General features: G+C 39.8%; 1 protein-coding gene across 4 annotated transcripts in view; it reads right to left on the bottom strand.

The window, feature by feature from the left end:
* nalcn (sodium leak channel, non-selective) overlaps positions 1 to 13,446 on the bottom strand; it is a 65,800-nt gene that overhangs the window by 34,710 nt on the left and 17,644 nt on the right. For all 4 annotated transcript variants that reach the window (XM_085373890.1, XM_085373891.1, XM_085373892.1 and 1 more), the window contains 3 exons: positions 13,355 to 13,441; positions 1,921 to 2,052; positions 693 to 860 (listed from right to left, as the gene is read on the bottom strand). In XM_085373890.1, coding sequence (XP_085230016.1) covers positions 693 to 860; positions 1,921 to 2,052; positions 13,355 to 13,441 — 387 coding nt within the window. The remainder of the gene's footprint in view (positions 1 to 692; positions 861 to 1,920; positions 2,053 to 13,354; positions 13,442 to 13,446) is intronic.

The following is a 13,446-nucleotide window of genomic DNA, read 5'->3' as shown; positions in this document are numbered from 1 at the left end:
TATATGTTTTTTTTTCTTTACATAGAAGAGTTTTAACATATTGTGGGTGCAGAAACAACATTAACAGTGGTTCCTCAGCCTGTGCAGCGATTACACGTCTGTTTTTAATGCAATGCAGCCCAAGGGCCCGAAGATCCTCGAGACGGCCATTTAGGATTGGCTTTCAGCCCTGGCCCTCGGTGCAGATTTCTTCTCCTGTCTGTTGTTGCCTCCACTTCTTTTAAAACATTTTTCCTGGCTTCAATTTAAAATAAGCATGTTCTCAGTTTAAACATCGGATACTGTGTCTTTGTTCTATTGGCAATTACATATAGAGTTGAACTCTTCTGCACGTTTTTGTATTCTGATATTATTAACATTTTTCACACCAACAACATTTTTTTAAGTAGAGTCCAAAAAATGTTGCGGAGCGTAAACCCGACATGTGATGTTTGAGGGCTCCTCCAATCCCAGAATTGATAAAGACACTCTCCTGATATATTTGGAATCATTATTGTCACAGCAAAACATGAAATAACTTTAAATGTATGGAAGAACAGAGACTAGTGATATGGTTTATTTGCATGATCACGGGAAAGTTACAAAACGATTCACAGCATCTGTTCTTCATGGGACTGATAAATGTGTACGGAATCATGCTTTCTCAATCAAAATACATGAAAATGTTTATGCATGTAGTTGTGCAACCATACCTGAAAGTAGGTAAACTGGGAATGGTAGAGGTCAGGGTAGATGTGCAGAGTGGTTCCCACCACCAGCAGAGATTCAAACTTGTGCAAAGAGGAGCTGATGTAGCCAGTGAAGCCTAGACACCAGATCTTCAGAAGAGCTTCTAGGTCAAACAGCACAGTAAATGCAACCTAGGACAGAAGGGGGAAAATCCCTTTTTGCATTTGACATCTTTCAGGAGGGCATATACTATAATATTCTGTGGATGAACTTCTATTTATGGCTACAATGCACTGTCGCAAAGCATGCTGATATATAACAAATTTTTAATATAAAAAGAAATATTGATGATGAAATTGTCTAAAATAATACAATCCTATTACTAAGAAGTAGAGAGGATGTGTCCAACCAAAAACATCCAACAGAAACATAGACAGCTCAAAAAATGTAGGACAGTGAGATGTTTACCACTATATTACATCAGTACTTTGCCTGTTTCAAAAAGTATTTGAAACAAAAGGAGGCTGATTGTTGTGCTTTTTTTTTTAAGCAAAAATATTTTTGTGTGTGTTTCTCTTCATGCTTTCAGAGGATGACAGACCAGGACTACAGACAGGTCACTTTAGTACCCAGATCCTTTAACAGCAGAATATGTTTTTTTTTTCTTCTTTTTTATTTTAAATCTGTATCTTCTAGTCGAGCTGACAGCAATAGTAAAACACTGGACTACCATGCAAAGGATCTGAGACATTCTGTAAAACATGCATTTCTCTAAACCGAATGCCTCGTTCCTATATACCCTTCAAATCCTTCACACAGATTAGAACAAATCTGCAGATGGGTGTCTGCATGATATGAAGGGAAGGAGACAGAAGGCAATATTTTGTGTGGGTTTTCCCTTTTCTTATCTCCTCCATCCAGCTGTATAAGAGAGTGAGGTGTGAAGTGACTGGGATAGTGGGCACAATCCTTATCGTCATTGCTGGTGTGATGTCACCTGCATACAGATGACATCAAACCAACCTGAAGGACACACAGTATCACACTTGTGTATATTCTAAAACGATGAAATTAAAAAAACAAAAAAACAAGAATTACCTTAAAGCTGTTTAATCTTAAAACAGAATACTCTGCGTTTAATTAAAATTAATAATAAAAGTTGTCATAGATTTGCATTCATATATATATATATATATATATATATATATATATATATATAGATAGACAGACAGATAGATAAATAAATCTCACCTCTGCCAGGTAAAACTCGTCATAGTGTCTGCGGTAATTCTCGCCTTTATAATAGTTGCTAGCAGCAACGATGACATCCACGGCAACCATGCTTAAGATGAACATGTGGAACACAGATGACCGCATCATTTGCTGTGTGAAAAGCAGAAAGGTAATTGAAGTAGAATAGCAGGAATGCTTTTGTTTTCTTTTACTCAAATAGACACAGGAGACAATTAGTATTTAGACCATTAGCTGGCAGCGAGTTAGTCTGGAACGCTTCCCTCAATTCAGCATGTTGGACAGTAGTTGACTGTGTCAGTCCAATCTGTTCAGACTTTGACAGATTGATTGATAATTTGGACAATCTCTGTCAGTGGAAACAAAAACACCACAGAAAAACCCCACTTGCTTTGACTGAGAAAACAAAAAATGTATTGCATGGTGTTCGATAAGAGATCTGCAATTGTGACTTGCTCAGCTAGAGTTTGTGTTTATCTGAGATTTTAATGAACAAGCACAGACAAAAGATAACACAAAAATATACTTTCAATTTAAACAGCTGGATATAGCTCCAACTGCAGTAAAAAAACAAAGGGTTTGATAGAACACACACTAAAGGAGATATAGTGCTGTGAAAAGTGTGGCCCCCTTCCTGGTTTCTTGTTTTGTTTTGTTTTTTTCTTTTACAAGTTTGTCACACTTAAATGTTTCTGATCATCAAATAAAATTTAATATTACACAAAGATAACCAGCATAAGTTATCTTTGTGTAATATTGAAGTAATGATTTCATTTCTCAAGGGGAAAAAAGCTATCCAAATCTACATGGCTTTGTGTGAAATAATAATTCAATTCAATTTCAATTCAATTCAAATCAATTCTATTTATTTATATAGCGCCAAATCACAACAAAAGTCGCCTCAAGGCGCTTTATATTGTACAGTAGATCGCACAATAATAGATACAGAGAAAAACCCAACAATCATATGACCCCCTATGAGCAAGCACTTTGGCGACAGTGGGAAGGAAAAACTCCCTTTTAACAGGAAGAAACCTCCGGCAGAACCAGGCTGAGGGAGGGGCGGGGTCATCTGCTGCAACCGGTTGCAGCAGATGGCCGGTCGCACCTACAGTTGTTGTCAAAAGTTTACATACACTTGTAAAGAATAGAATATAATGGCTCTACCGAGTGTCCCGTTATTTCTAAAACTCTGATTTTTCTCTGATAGAGTGATTGGAACAGATACTTCTTTGTCACAAAAAACATTCATGAAGTTTGGTTCTTTAATGACTTTATTATGGGTTAACAGAAAAAAGTGATCACATCTGCTGGGTCAAAAATATACATACAGCAGTGCTAATATTTGGTTACATGTCCCTTAGCCATTTTCACTTCAATTAGGCGCTTTTGGTAGCCATCCACAAGCTTCTGGTTGAATCTTTGACCACTCCTCTTGACAGAATTGGTGCAGTTCAGTCAAATTTGATGGCTTTCTGACATGGACTTGTTTCTTCAGCATTGTCCACATGTTTTCAATGGGGTTTAAGTCAGGACTTTGGGAAGGCCATTCTAAAACCCTTATTCTAGCCTGATTTAGCCATTCCTTTACCACTTTTGATGTGTGTTTGGGGTCATTGTCCTGTTGGAACACCCAACTGCGCCCAAGACCCAACCTTCGTGCTGATGATTTTAGGTTATGTTGAAGAATGTGAAGGTAATCCTCCTTCTTCATTATCCCATTTACTCTCTGTAAATCACCAGTTCCATTGGCAGCAAAACAGCCCCACAGCATAATACTCCCACCACCATGCTTGATTGTAGGCACGGTGTTCTTGGGGTTGAAGGCCTCACCTTTTCTCCTCCAAACATATTGCTGGGCATTGTGGCCAAAAAGCTCGATTTTTGTTTTGTCTGACCACAGAACTTTCCTCCAGAAGGTCTTATCTTTGTCCATGTAATCAGCAGCAAACTTCAGTTGAGCCTTAAGGTGCCGCTTTTGGAGCAAGGGCTTCCTTCTTGCACAGCAGCCTCTCAGTCCATGGAGATGCAAAACACGTTTGACTGTGGACAATGACACCTGTGTTTCAGCAGCTTCTAATTCTTGGCACATCTGCTTTTTGGTGATTCTTGGTTGACTCTTCACCCTCCTGACCAATTTTCTCTCAGCAGCAGCTTGCGTTTTCTTCCTGATCTTGGCAGTGATGAAACAGTGCCATGCACGTTATACTTACAAACGATTGTTTGCACTGTTGCTCTTGGGACATGCAGCTGCTTTGAAATGGCCCCAAGTGACTTTCCTGACTTGTTCAAGTCAAAAATTCTCTTTTTCAGATCCATGCTGAGCTACTTTGACTTTCCCATTGTAGCGTTTGTGGGCGTTTGTATCCAATGAGCCCTATTTAATTGGCCTAAGAGAAGTCACCAACTGTAGTCACTCATAATCACTCGCAAGAAGTTAAGAGGCCATGCTATGAAGCTCAGTTCACTGACAACTTTCTAAGTCACCAAAATTGCTAATTCATGTTGCTGTATGTATATTTTTGACCCAGCAAATGTGATCACTTTTTTATGTTAACCCATAATAAAGTCATTAAAGAACCAAACTTCATGAATGTTTTTTGTGACAAAGAAGTATCTGTTCCAATCACTCTATCAGAGAAAAATCAGAGTTTTAGAAATAACGGGACACTCGGTAGAGCCATTATATTCTATTCTTTACAAGTGTATGTAAACTTTTGACCACAACTGTAAACCTAATAACTGGTAGTGCCACCCTTGGCTGTAAGAACTGCAATCAAGTATTTGCAATAACTGGCAATGAGTCTTTTACATCACTATGGAGGAAGTTTGCGTTTTGGATCGTTGTCCTGCTGCATAACTCAATTGTGCTTGAGCTTCAGGGCATGAACTAATGGGCGGATAGTCTCTTTTAGGGTTCAGCGGTAATCGGACCTGGGTGTGGCTAGTGAAAGTGAACTCAGCTTTCCAGACATGTTGCTAATGAATGTTAAGTCGTGATTTAAGAAGAGGGGGGAGTTACTTTTTTACATAGGGCCAGGTAGGGTTGGAGAGCTTCTTTCCCCTTTAATAAATCGTCTAATTTAAGTGTGACAAATATGCAAAAAGTAAGAAATTGGCCAATACCTTTTCAACACCCTGTATGATGGACATCAGGTATTTAAATTTAGAACAAGACAATAGCAATTTAGTTTTAAGTGCCCACCTGGAATGCATTGGGCATGTGTATGTACATATACAGAGTACAGAAAAGCAAAAAGTCCTACATGAAATTTAAAAGCAATTAAGGGGGTTTCGTTAAATACTATGAGAAACATTGTTCCAGACATCAGAATCAGTGTGCATTCAGACAGGCAAAAACAAGAAAAAGGGAGCAATAAGTGTACGCCGTTTACCCTGAAAAAAGCAGAGGCTTTGAAAGCCTCCGATAACATCACATGATGAAAATAATCACGGAATACGAGAATGTGAAGAAACTGACCCACAGTGATCCGAGACACAGACTGCTCTTTCAGAAAAATGTGGTAATGACGCATTCTTTTGGAAACAATGCGACAGATGTGATCACAGCCCTAAACTGCACATATTGTATATGGCAGGATGAACAGCATGTGAGTGGGTAGAACGACTCACCCTAAAAAAAGACTTGCATGTGAGATTAGCAATAGGAAGGACTGAAAAAGTGAAAAGTGAGAGGAAGACTTTAAGACAGATGAAGATCGTTTGCAACATTGCTGGAAAGATCAAATTCGCCCCAGGAAAACGGGCCCCCTGCCATTCACCCTCCTACACACAAGGACACTTACAGTACAAACTCAAAAGTCTAGAAATCCAGATCTGCAGTCAGTTTGCTTTGAAAACAAGTGAGGAATTATTAGATAAACTTACCCAACCAAGCTACTGAATGACACGTATATTACATGATGTATTGCATGCTGTTTTACCACACTTATGTTTACCTGACAAAAATCTCTTACAGTACAAAAACAGACTTCTGTCAGGAGCAATGGCACTGGTAGCACACCTTGATCATTGCCAGTATTCTGTCTCCTATATGTCTATATTGTTTTCTTTTACTTCTGGCTTTTTCTAACCTTAACCAAATACCTTTAGCTTCCTAATAAAGCAAACTAAAAAGCAGCAGACTGTTAACCAGCAGGGCTGCATTGCAATTAAAGAGGGTTAAAAAGGGAGGGGTTAAAAGGAGCAGTTTTGAGGTTAAGCACACAGGTTCAAGGGCAATTGTGGGTATAAATCGGTTAGACATATGTCTAAATTCTACTGAGTTCACTTTCCTTCGTCTTAAATACGAAGAGGCAATACTAAGTTAGTAATATCCCTAAGTTTCTGACAGCTTAAAATAAACTTGGGCTTTAAATCCAGGCTAACAAAGGAGTGTTTGGCTGCCCTCTCTGGTTGAAACTTTCTAGTGCGATTCCCGTATCATGCATGCTGGGTTGGATGTGATCAAAAATTCACTCGACTGGTCAAGCAACAGCACCCTAACTTTTACATCACGGCAGGTGGATGAAAACTTAAACCACTGGATGTCAGCAAAAACAAGATCTTCAGCTGGTGTTAAGGTGCTCTTTAAGATGATGTCATTTGCATAAGACCCAGTCATATACAGAGCTATGAAACTGCCAGTATAGTCAGCCAAATCTTTCACAAATCTTTTTCTTTTTTCACTTCATGTTTGTTGTAAAATTCTTCCTACTTTTGAAAACTCAACTTACTGGCTAGGCTAACAGAGCTCATAGCCTTGAGGATGGGTGTTTTTGTGTCGAACTTACACACGCCCACTCTAGACACACAGTGCTTAAGCTCCCTGACTGAGATTGGACGTGACAAAGCAGTTTGACATTTCCAGCAACCAGACGTTCTCCCCCATGGGTGTTTTGGCTGAATGGATCTGTGCGTGTGTGTGTGTGTGTGTGTGTGTGTGTGTGTGTGTGTGTGTGTGAAGAAGCAAGACAGAGGCATACTGACAGAGAGCAGAAAGTACATGCTTGTGTGTATGAAAGTCAATTTTCTTAAGGTCCTGACTTTGCCCATATTCTCTGTCAGCTTTTGGGAATCACATCTCTAAGAAAACCTGGAGAGCAGTGTCTACTTCGAACATCTGTCATATGGAGATACAGCCCTGTAACCATTCACGTCTGCCACAAAACAACCTTTTGATCTTGCCCTCACGCTGCCATTTGCGCCAAATTGCCTAAACATGCAGAGCAATTCACCGTATAACACTCTCCATGTTGTTCCAAAGGCAAAATGGCTGAGTTTCCCTAATGCAGCTGATGACACTGGCACACCCTGTATGGCCTCAAGATGTCAGAATCAATTTAAGAGCATCAACTGCAGTACAAGAAGGCTCTCCCCTGCTGTTTGATGTTCCTCAGCTTGTATGTCTCTGAAATCCTTTGCCACTTGTTTGATGGATGCTATTTATTCGAGCTGCCTCTGGCTGATTCTTTGAAATACCAGGTGCTCATTGCACACAGGCACAATCATGCGTGCGCGCAGATACACACACACACACACACACACACACACACACACACACACACACACACGAATATATGAAGTTGATGATTGCTGAAATAGAATAGAACATTTTAATCAATTTCTTGTTTTCTCCCAAATCTATGACATGACAATATACAGATACTAAACTATATATAAGCATCCACATATTTGAAATGTAATGTCCACCTCACATTTACTAGCAACTGCTTCCTGAAGAAAAGTTACTAATGACAGAGAGAGAGAGAGAGAGAGCGATGATGAATTCAAGTGTTGCAAGCAGCTACACATTAAGTTGCGATTTTGTCTTTTTTCCAGTGAATAATAGCACAATTTTCTCCGTGAGTGAAGCAAACTTTAATTTCCAATACATAGCACAGCATACCTCCGACATGCAGCGTGTACTCAGCTCTTATGTTCTAGACTGCAACAGATTGTCCATGATGGAAATTATACATGCAAATAGCGTTGTGGAGAAAAGATCATTTCGACTGGCATGCAAATTGGTATCTAGGGAAAAAGAGCACTCAGTGTGTGTTTTTCTCTGGTAAAATTAAAAGTGCAATTGAAAAAAATACAAAGGAATAGGTAATGAACATCTATTTCTCTTTTTGTGAAGACTTCTCGTTACTTGACTTGTGCACTTTTGTTCCTTAGTGCTAAGTCAATCTGAACAGTGAAGCAAATTCTCACTCTCACTAAAGGCTCTGGTCAGTGAAGAATAAACCATAATCTCACCAAAGAGCTGAGACAACATTCAGCTGTCCTCATATAAGAGATGTAGCGACACAAGCCGCTGTAAGTAAAGAGACCGATCCTCTGAATGATGGGAAAATATCCATAATATCTGGAAATTTTCCAGGGCCTGCAACTGTAACACAATCAACAAAGAGACGCAGACTGGCTGCTTCCTCGTCTTCTGTCTGTTCCCTCAGACTGCCAAGGAGGACAAATGCTCTTTCCGCTGGTACATGAGAGGAGTGTAGCACATGTGCACATAGCTGGCAGGGAAAAGCAGTAGTCACACAGGAATTGTCACCAACAGACTGGGCCATGTTCTGGCACCTACTGCTGCTACAGTTTTCTCTCCTGTTTACTGAGATTAAGAAGAACTTGAGTGGGATTACAGACTGTTTTGCTTGAGTTATTTTTTAAGTCTCTATACTTGACAAAGAGTTCTCTTAAGGCTTTTTTATTCCAACCGAATTAAAAAAAATAAATGAATAAAATATGCAAACCAAACATCGTAATTCAGAAGCCTACTGTCAAATTAAGATATCAACACAGAGTTATTGCAATTCAAAGCTTTTGGCTGAAGGAGTGGGTGCATAAAGTCTTACTGGGCTGTGGATCAAGTTAAGTGGGTGCCCCTTGACTTATTACGGCCTTGACTACAGCAGGCTGACTCATGTCTCTGGCTGGAAAAAGGGTCTTAATAAAACATGATGGTCTCCCTTTCTCCCTTTAATATCTGCTGGCTTTGCCACCTCTGCGTCCATTCCGTGTCTTAGTCCTAGAATAGGACTGTGTGGTGTATCTAATTTCAGAAAATATATCACTGTGCTCCTGACTAGACTGAAAGAACAATTACATTCAGAGCTGATCTCACAGGAACAGTCACATGTTGTTCACTTTCTTCTTGCAGATGATCCATTTCACATCACACACATATGCACTACCTACCTTGCTATGTCTTTCTTTTCTGCATCCTGTGTTCTCCTCATCTAATTTCCCTTCTTTGTACCCTCTTTCTCCTTCCATGCAGAGTCAAACTGACCTTAACCTTCACACATTGTAGATCTTTGTGTTTGTGTGGCTGCCTAAAAGCATACGAGTGGTGTCACTGAGAAGATCCAGAAGACAAAGGGCAGGGACAAATAGGGAGCTCAAGAGAATCAATAACCTCTGGCTTTAGGGAGAGAGAGGTCAAAAAGATCCTCCTTTTGCTCAGTAAGCTAGTGGTTTATCCATCACACTGCATTTAGCTCTGCAGATGAGGAGTGAGGAACAGCAACTGCTCATTGGCAAAGAGACAACGCAAAATTAAACACATGACTTTGCTGGATTACTAGAAGACCTGAACATTCATTATTGCTTTTCCACTTTCCCTAAGTGGTCATTTGAAGCTCTTTTAATTATTGACTCCAATAGTATATATCTGCAGTGAGTATTTCTCTTTATTTTGCCTATAGCAGCCAAAGCACCAATCTGCGGTATAATTATGGCACGGTGGAGCATCAGGGGCTAATTAGCAGACCAAATCTATGGGGAAAGGAACAGAATGCTTCATTAACCTCCACCGGTCTCCGACTGAAAACCCTTAAATAAATACTGTCCAAGCAGTCTGTGTGATTAAAATATAGCAAAGAGAGACCTTCTGAATGTAAGATGGCTCCTACAGGCACTACTAAAAACTCACAGGAGCACTCGTGCATGTCTTTTGTTCTCACAGGCCTTAATTCTGAACTCTACTGCTGATTATAATGTCTAAACATAAAAATATGCTTTTAATGCAATAGCAAAGAGAAACATGCAAATATGTATATGAAAATGACTGTTGGTAGATTTCATGAGCACAAATATGCAAATGTAAAGTTTTTACCGTCCGAAAGCAAAAAGAACAGAATATTCTAATTCAACAAAAATGACAACCAGGATGCCATATGTTGTCAAAACTTTGATTAAGACTATACTGCTGTAAGACAGCATTAGTTAAAAATGAGATAATAAAAACATTAGAAAAACAGCTGTTAGAGTGGACGAGGAAAGTGAAGGTGCTCCCTGCTTAGAGGGCTATTTTTGTTTGTAGCCCCTCAGGAGAGGAAGCTGCCATTTCCTCCCCGTCTCCAAAAAGAGCAGGTGGTTAATCAATTATGTGCTATCTCCAACTGCTGCAGCCAGATTGGACCAAGACAGATCCAGATTGACACACACGCACACGAACAAATACGCAGACGTCTGCAGGCAGATCGCCGGGCTGCCTGTCGAAGACGCAGAGGCCTGACCGGACACTTGCACGTAGTTTCAAAGACATTCCGACGGTAATAGGTGAGCCGGCAGCAGACAAAGACAGGATGCACACGGGTCTCCTATCTGCAGAAAGCACCCACCTGCCAGCGCTGAAACATTTTAATCATTTGACGGCCAATTACTCTGGAGCCAGATAGAGCAGAACAGAAACTCACACTTCACTTCCCCAGCACTCACAGATGGCCCTGCAGGCTGGATCTCCACTACCTGTCTTCACTCTACCTGTCAAGTCAGCTAACACTGTTCCCTTCTGATATGGATGAAAAAGCAAAGAAATACAGTGTTTGGCAAGGCTTTAAAGAAAGCGTGCAAGGTGCATCCATCAATAATCTGATACTGGTGTAATATGGCATGCCTTCTCACACCAACCATTACATCAGAGAAGAGAAATGTGTGGGGTTTTTTTAAATCACATTTACATACATACATAACTACTGTGTACAACTGCCCACGACACATGGATGCACAGATACACAGGTGCAGCTACACTAACTGTCAATGCAATCAATCCCATGTCTTTCCTATTTAAACTCATTTTACAGTGATCTTCAGGTACATTTCTTTTATTTAAATATAACAATATCTAAAAATTGCAATACCTTAAGGAAATTCTAAGTCTGAAGTACCATTTGCAGTGGGAAATATCACGATTTAATAATGAACAGTGTGTTGTTTGTCTTTATTATGCTTTCTCATTCGAAGTCAAAGCACATTATGAACTGGCCTGTTCCGATAAATTAGGAGACAGTTTAAATTAAAGTCCTTTAAAAATAAAAGACTAATTCTTCAAGTCAATACTGGTGAATATTTTGTGTACAACGCATTTTAGATGAGATTAACTTCTTTTAACAACTAATCTGTGAAACCTGTAACATATTTCCTTACTTAAAATCCTTCTTTGTGATCTCTGATTAGGCCTTTCGGGTTTGGTTTGAAGAGCTGGGTTAGATCTTGCAGTGCTTTTGACAACATGAAAACATGAAAACATTTTCTGAGTGCTTTGATGGCTTTATATGCCACAAACTGCTGTCAGTGTCTGACTGGCACCAGAAAACAATGGAAGACTTTTGAGATTAGCACTGTACAATACATGTCAAAATCAGTCACAAGTATTCAGCTAATACTTAATCATTATTTGCCTCACATTTGACACACTGAATGCACAAGCAGGCTAAAACATTTACATACCAGCTTAAAAAAAATAAGAATCTCAACTGAACAAACAAACTAAAACAAAAGTTTCAGCAGGTTATTTAAACAAAATCTTATTTTCCTTGCTTGCACTCAAGTCTATCTGCAAGGCAGATTTTCCTCAGCTTTTGTCAGATGGTATCATTGGTAAACACATGTCACTGATTGTTACCATGGAAACATAAAAATCATCTAGGCTATTTTGACGGTAGGATCTGAAATCTCATAGTAATATATACTAAATATTTAGCTAACATATGCTTTTCCTTTTAAAACTTTATTGTTATAATACATGCATTGTCTAGTACTGGCCTTAATATGAAATATATTTTGTTGAAGTTAATAAAGTAATATCAGGATCATTCCTATCCTATGTTTCTGTGTTTTGATTATCAGAGACAGATGTTCATCTATCACAATTTCAAGGCCATTTCCAACAGTCCGTGTGATGGTAGTGTGAGTTGCCTTGCGTCTACCAGTTCACTGTGAAGCTTGCTCCCTCTCACAGGGAGCCGGCCCCACAGCATCTGTATCCTCTGGTATATGACTTGAAAAAAATCCTTTCTCCTATCCTATTATCAGCAGTTAATGATGTTGAAGCAAAAATCCAGAATTATGTACAGCAAAGCAATCAAACAAGAAGGCATGGCCTTTGAGGCAAATGTTCACCAGATTCAGATTCTTTCTGCCCATCTGCTCATAGTTTTACTGGAGGCGAATGCAATCTAACCCGCAATTCATCCACACAGCAGTCTGACTAAAACAGAAGCTGTCTTTTTTGACCCAGTGCTATAAAGGTGACCTAATGCTGCTGTCTTTCACTCCATTAGCCTTTCTACTGTTGGAAATGATCATCTTGTTATCACATAATGACAATAATGGCTATTTGTTACGAGTGAATAAGGCAAATGAAGAAGTCTTTGATTGTTCCTTGTAATGCAGCACAGGGCTCAGAGGGAAGTCAGCCGTGTTTATCCCTCTGGTTATCCCTCTATCTAAATCTTTCCTTCAGCCGATGATGAGGCTCTGGGGGACATGCTGCTTTAATGGGAATACTGCATATTTCGCATTTTCTCTTTCCTTCCCTTCTTCAAATTTCCCTGTTATTATTTGCACTCTCTTCCTTGCTCTGTTTATGTGTGCATGCGTCCTTAAAACCTAGCTCCAGAGCAGCTTTAACTCCATTAGGGCGTGCTGACAGCCATCCACCTTCACATAGCTGCAGACTCCATTGGCAGTCTTTCACAGCAAGGGCCCAGCTTTTTACACCACAACACGCCGCTATCAACAGCGGGCCAGCTGCAAACAACACCCGCCGCTTTCAGCTTATCTTTAAAGCCCAACCATTTGGATCACACCAACCACGAGACGCCAGTGGTGTCCATCATGTAGAAGTCATTTAAAACCCATCTGTCACTGGAGCGACATCATTAGCGCAGCATTACACATCAAACATGAGCCTCCCCTCATTTTAAATCCCATCACTTAACTGTTTGACACTGTTCAGCCACTAAAGAAAGAAACAAATGCAAAAACAATGATGTGATACTGCATCAGTCTACAGCAGCTGTTAAAGAGAATGAAGTTATCTGCTTTTTGTTAATAGACAGAATAGGAATTATGCAGGTGCATATGAGAGGAAAAAGAAACAGTTTACACCAGCAGCATATTAATCGTGTGACGTGTTTACCTGGAGGCAGGCAGGCGCTCGGCCATGTGGTTTGTTGACGTCCACAGCAACAAGCTGCCATCCCCCAGCAGCATCTTCATGGAACATCTGAG

The sequence above is a fragment of the Diplotaxodon limnothrissa genome, linkage group LG16 (assembly GCF_057381915.1).
Source record: "Diplotaxodon limnothrissa isolate DT_005_m linkage group LG16, D_limnothrissa_male_GT1.1, whole genome shotgun sequence".
NCBI classification, from domain to species: domain Eukaryota; kingdom Metazoa; phylum Chordata; class Actinopteri; order Cichliformes; family Cichlidae; genus Diplotaxodon; species Diplotaxodon limnothrissa.
This window is presented reverse-complemented; position numbering and strand designations above follow the sequence as displayed.